The sequence below is a fragment of the Indicator indicator genome, chromosome Z (genome assembly GCF_027791375.1).
Source record: "Indicator indicator isolate 239-I01 chromosome Z, UM_Iind_1.1, whole genome shotgun sequence".
NCBI classification, from domain to species: Eukaryota; Metazoa; Chordata; class Aves; order Piciformes; family Indicatoridae; genus Indicator; species Indicator indicator.
The window spans coordinates 17,353,266-17,359,265 of record NC_072053.1 but is presented as its reverse complement, the minus strand read 5'-3'; the positions used below and the strand labels follow the sequence as shown (position 1 = coordinate 17,359,265).

At 52.4% G+C, this 6,000-nt stretch overlaps 1 protein-coding gene across 1 annotated transcript in view; it reads left to right on the top strand.

Annotated features, from left to right (window-relative positions):
- Positions 1–446: 446 nt before the first annotated feature.
- The window catches only part of NOL6 (nucleolar protein 6), a 28,248-nt gene continuing 22,694 nt past the window's right edge, over positions 447–6,000 (top strand). The window contains exons 1-11 of the mRNA XM_054397517.1: positions 447–728; positions 800–1,015; positions 1,511–1,627; positions 1,883–2,062; positions 2,665–2,833; positions 3,545–3,679; positions 3,824–3,987; positions 4,435–4,555; positions 4,894–4,952; positions 5,110–5,211; positions 5,669–5,784. Of these exons, the coding sequence (XP_054253492.1) occupies positions 447–728; positions 800–1,015; positions 1,511–1,627; positions 1,883–2,062; positions 2,665–2,833; positions 3,545–3,679; positions 3,824–3,987; positions 4,435–4,555; positions 4,894–4,952; positions 5,110–5,211; positions 5,669–5,784 (1,661 nt within the window). The remainder of the gene's footprint in view (positions 729–799; positions 1,016–1,510; positions 1,628–1,882; positions 2,063–2,664; positions 2,834–3,544; positions 3,680–3,823; positions 3,988–4,434; positions 4,556–4,893; positions 4,953–5,109; positions 5,212–5,668; positions 5,785–6,000) is intronic.

The window sequence follows — 6,000 nt, the reverse complement described above, 5'->3', positions numbered from 1 at the left end:
AGCAAATTGAAAACTGGTGTCTGGTATATCAAAACCCAATACACTTCTTCCTTCCATCCCAAATTATTGTAAGGTCTCTTTCAAACACACTGTGAAACTACATTCCCCACGAGGCAGTGCAGAGAGCCCTGGGCTAACAGGGTAAAGCCAGTACGGGGTCGGGTTCGTCCTGCAGGGCGAGCTGACCTGTAGTGGTAATATACGGACAGTCTGAATGTGGGTGCCTCGAAACGTACAGGTTTCTGCGTAACGGCTGTGACCTTGGCTTACAGCCCGTCTGGCACTGGACAGCCGGCGAGGCTCCCGCAGAGGACGGGGAGGCCTGAAGTCTCCGTGTAGCTGCTCAGTCGCACGACTGTGGGGCCTGTGGCAGGACGGGACATCTTAGCGGGACGATCCTGGGTCCGCGCCCGTGACAGGCCTGAGGGGCGGGCAGCGCCCCTGCAATGGGAGACCCTTCAGCCCCGCCGCTGTGCGGAGCGGAAGCCACGCTGCCGTCAAATACCTGCAACCGCTGCAAAACGCAGAGCTGCCAGCGCGACCTGCCGCAAAGCGAGGCAGCACGGTGCTCGCCAGTAGCTTGCTCACGGGAGGGCCGCTCTCTGGGCGGGGCGTTGGTTCGCGCAGCCAATAGGGAGGCTGGCTCCGTGGCCGGCAGCGTGCGTGGTGCTGCACGTGGTGGTGAGGCCTGCGCCCGCGTGTGCGGCGGCGGCTATGGCGGTGAGGAAGCTCGGGGGCTCCGGGGGCGAGGTGATGATTGCGGGGCTCTGTATCGAGCCATGCTGGTTTACTCTTGCAGGGCTCTCCGGAGGCGACAGAGGCGGAGGAACACGGTCGGGAGCCTCCCGCCCGGGGTGCAGCGCGGGGCGGAAAGCGGCCCGCTCCGACTGGGGCTGGAGCCCTGCAGCCGGTCAAGCTGAGCCGGGCCGAGCTCTACAAACCACCGACCAGCGAGGAGCTTAGCCAGCTGAAGGAGACGGAGGATCTCTTCCACTCCAGCCTACTCCGCTTGCAGGTCAGCTGGGAGGCCCGTCGGGCCCCTCTGGGGGCACTCTTGGGGTGACGGGTGGGGGAGTGGAGTTGGTAGGGGAGGGGGGAAGGTTCGGGATCGTCTCCTGCATCTGATACTCAGTCGTGCAAAAAGTCTTTCTGAGAGCTATGTATGTGTGAATCATACCGTTATTTTATGATTGGTCCTGTCATCGAAGTTGGTGGGATGGAGACAGGTTGGACTTTGATGATCCTTGAGGTCTTTTCCCACCTTGTTGATTCTGTTATTCTGTGTGATTGCCATCTATCACTTCACAGGAGATGGCAGGAGTTGTGTTATCCTTCTGCCCATAGCCTAACTGGACTCCTAGCTCCAGGCAGGGTTTGTAGAGAGGCACAGGTGTGTTTTTCATCTGCTGCCCTCTTTACCAGGCTTATGGTTGGTGTTGGAGGATGATTTAAAGGGCAAGACCAGTTCTAGTGTGGCAGCTGCTTTTGATGGTCCCCATTCCCCCTACAGATAGAAGAGCTTCTGAAGGAGGTGACATTGAAGGAGACTAAGAAAAAGAAGATTGATGCCTTCCTTCATGAAATTAACAGCCTACTGCGTGCCATCCCAGAGACCCCAGAAACTGAGGTATGAATGGAGGAGGTTGCAAGAGGCAAGAGCCTGTGGATGGAGCAGACTTTGTTGTTGCTTTGCAAGCAGAGGTCATGATAGACTGTCTCCCATAAGGAATGAGAAAATACTAGTTTCCTTTATCTTGGAAGGGAACGGGGGATGTACTGTCTTTAATCCCCAGGTGCAGGTGTCTGCAGCTGTGTGGGCCTCCATCTCTGCACATCTAGTGTTGGTTGTGCTGAATGTTCTGCTTGTCCTGTCTGCTTCCAGCTCACTGACCAGGTCTGGCTCCCCAAGGGTGTGAAGGTCCCATTCCTGCAGATACCATTTAATGTGAAGGGGAGGTTCCGCTTTGTGCCACCAACCGAGCTGAAGGTGGTGGGCAGCTACCTGCTGGGCACCTGCGTTAAGCCAGAGATAAATGTGGATGTGGTGGTGACCATGCCGCGGGTGAGTCTGGCCATGTCTGCTTCTGTGTATCCTGCAGGGACCTCTGCCTGGTCCTTTCCTTAGTAGGGTTACAGAACATGAATGTGCAGTGTGATGGCTCCCATGAGGAGCTGGAGAGTGCAGTCTCACTGCTTGCCCAATCAGAGCTTGCAGCTGCTTTGATTTTAGTTCCTCATGAGAATCTTTCTTCTCTTTGCTTGTGATGAACCTCTTCCATGCTGCCAGGCAGATAAATATTGTCCAGCATTGTACCCCATTGCCCTTCTGCCCAAGCTCCCAAGACTGTAACAGAAAGGGAGTGTTGGCAGGCTATTAACCCTCTAGAGCTCCTTCCCGCTGCTGCCCAGACTTCTTCCAATGGAGTTTGAGATGATGTGACACTGTGCTTGGTTCCATGGCTGTACTCTGTCTCCTATGATCCTGGACCCGGGTGAGCCAGCATCAAGGTAGTGCTCCTGATCAAACTGGAGCTTCTTGTGGTTATAGCCACATGGCTGAGATAAGGCTACTTTGTGGGGCAAGTGGTGGGTGGTGTAGTGCCTCAGACTGAACCAGGCTCTGTAGGCTGGTGAGGTAGAATTGCCCTGTTCTTCTCTTTCCAGGAAATTTTCCAGGACAAAGATAACTTGAATCAGCGCTACCACCGTAAGAGAGCTCTCTACCTTGCCCACATTGCACATCGCTTCTCTAAGGAGAAGCTCTTCGGGAGTGTGAAGTTTGCCTACATGCACAGCAACCATCTCAAGCCCATCCTTCTCCTGAGGCCTCAAGGTAGCACTTGAGCTTGCTTTGTTGGGGAGTGTGAGTGGGTGTTAAGTGGTGGTGGGTTCACACCATGCAACAGGCACTGTGGAGAGGGGTTAGTCTGGGGCTGTTGTCACAACTGGTCATACATTTTGGAGCTTTGATGCTTCCAGTTGTCCTCTCTCTCTACGCACACCCTAGCCTTCAAGATCTCTTCCCCTCCCAGCTCACCTCTGTGGCTTAGCTGCACTCCTCAGCCTTGGCCTTGCTGGTTGGCCTATTCTATAGGTACATTGAGGACTAAAGCACACCCTACAAAAATGTCTGCTTTTCCCCGCTGTGCTTTTGATTTCCCCAGGTAGCTCTGTGCAGCCAGGCTCTTCTCAGAGGTGAAGTGAGGTCTGCATAGGCTGCTGGGTGCTGCATGTTTATGCCAACACCTGGCAATAGTGTGGTTTAAGGCTAGGACAGACAGTAGTGTGCAAGGGCAGGGTAGACAGTAGGGTGCTGGGGTACTGGAGTGGCCAGTGGGATGAAGATGGCATTTGGACATGAGCAGTGTACCCTCAGGGTTATCATTGGCTCTGGGTTGTGGTAACTCTGCTCTGAGATGATTTACATTGCTGCTGAGCTTTGCTGGGAAGGAGCTTTCTCCTTTCCCAAGCTGATGATGATCACTGTTCTGAGTTAGTCTTTGACATCTCTTCTTTCTGCACATCTTTCTACTGATTCTTACAGGCAAGGATGAGAAAACGGTTACCGTCCGAATCCATGCCTGTCCTGCTCCAGGTCTCTTCAAACCCAGCCGCTTCTATCCCAGCAAGAATAATATCCGGACAGCCTGGTTCATGGAGCAGAGTACCTCCAAAGAAGGTAGGTGCTAAGGCTGGGGGAACACAAGGCTGCTCAATTCAGCCAGAGGCTACACCCAGTTCCCAGAGGTGCGTTTGCTGCAGCACTTTTTGGTGATCAGGAGGTTCGTGGTTGCATCCAATGTGTTACTGTCTCCACACACAGGAACCACTGAACCCCCGACTCCACACTACAATAACTCCATCCTCTGTGACACAGTGCTTCTGTCCCACTTGCAATTCTTGTCTAGTGCAGCCACTGACTTTCCAGGCATGAAGGATGGCCTGGCCCTTCTCAAAGTTTGGTTGAACCAGCGTCAACTTGGCAAGGTATGTCCTGTGGTAGGGGTAGGCAGGCTCTGCTCTCTTGGCTGACTTGCCTTTGTCAGGTTCTTCCTTCCTAAGGGTGGAATGATGTTGCTTTATTCCTGGTAGGTGCCGTGATGGGTTTGTGGTGTTCTAGATTTCAAGGAGCTCCATCCTACCCTATGGGTTGGAAGGAGAGTGTACCAGACAATGGTGCTTTAAGATCCCTATAATGATGTAATGCATTTACTGGGTTTTTTTCTGGAGAACTCATGCTGTTTCCCAAAGAATTTTGACATGTTGCCTTTCTGCAAGGGGATCCATATGTTTGCTTGTTGTATAGGGCTTTGCTTTCCTGGTGGGCTTGGTGCCTGCTCTGCTAGTGATGACAGAGACCAGAAGGAGTCATATGAAACTCTGGGTACTCATGGTGCCTTGAGCTTACATTAACTCAGATCACTTTTCTCACAGGGTTTGGGGTGCTTCAGTGGGTTCTTGGTCTCTATGCTGGTTGCCTACCTGCTGATGAAACACAAGATTGTCAAGATGATGAGTGGGTACCAAGTGCTGAGGAGTACACTGCAGTTCCTGGGTGAGTTTCCATGGGGTCTCTCTGAGCAGAGGAAGGCTGGTGTCAGCAGAGTCTCTGCACAAAGCCTGAACACAGGGAAGGAGGACTTGGGACTTTTCTCTCTCTGCTGCTGAGAACCTGTGGGTGGGATGGACAGGAGGGAGTTGAGGCAGCAGAGCAGGGCTGGATGGGAGCAGCTTGCAGAGGAGTTGTGTCCTATCACAAGGTAGAGGCTAGCACTGCATTGCAGCACTGGTAATGGTGTGAGATCAGGGTTGTGTTGCACATAGCCGTACTAATATCACCAGTGGGGTAAACGTGGGTGCTGGTGTGACTTGTTCCTTCTTATCTGCCCACAGCCACCACTGACCTGAGCGTGACGGGGATCAGCCTAGTGAAGGATACGGATGTCTCTCTGGTAACAACCTCTGGAGGAGCTTGTGCCTGTGTCTGAATGTGCTGCCACCACTGCCTGGGCAGATGTGCCTCTTACAGGAATGTTGGATGGCAGTGGTGTGGTGCACACTGGTGTCCGTGCTGTGCAGCAGCACTAAGAATTTTATTTGCTCTTCCAGCCTGTCCTGGATGACTTCCATCAAGCATTTGAAGTGGTCTTTGTGGATCCCTCTGGGCTGGTGAACCTTTGTGCTGATATGACTGCCAGCACATACCACCAGGTACTGGGCAGGCTGTCTTAGGAGTGAGCTGAGGGTAGCAGAGAATGGTTGGATATCTTGTAGGAAGACACTGGACATGGGGAGGTGTTTTTTACATGCATCTTCAACTCTGAAGTTTAGTGAATTTTAAGAGTTGGATTTATTGGCTGCCCTCCTTGTCTCCCTTGAATGGTGGATGAAACTTGTTTTCATCTTCGTGGGCATCTTTGGGTGAAGCTAAGCATCTGTTTAGCAGAAATAACTGTTTTGGAGCAGAAAAAAAAACCCACCTTGATCGTGGGGATAGCAGAGGGACTGTCTGACCAGCAATGACAATTGTTGGTGACTTGGCTTCACTGTGGGGTCAGGGTCTGCTGGTGACCATGTGTTTGTGGCTGTTAGGGGAACTTTGGTGATCGTTGCTGGGCAGATTTACTTTTCTATTCATGCTCTTGCTGTGTCCTGTCTCCTCACTCAGGTCCAGTTTGAAGCCAAGCGCTCCATGGAAATTTTAGATGATCGGATGGTGGATGGCTTTCAGGTGCTGCTCATGACTGCAAAGCCCATGCTCAGAACCTTTGACCATGTCTTCCAGTGAGTCTCACCGTGTTATTGTGATAGTGCTGAACAACCTATTGAGGGGCAAGGGTTGCTTCTGGCTTTGGACTGGGGTGGATTTGGACCTGCCTGATTGAAGGTGACACGAGTAGATCTGAGATAGAGGCTTGGTGTGCTTTTTGCATTTTGACCATTCAGCTTTTACTGTCTAGAGAACCTCACAGAAAACTACTGCTATGGCCTTTGGGAATG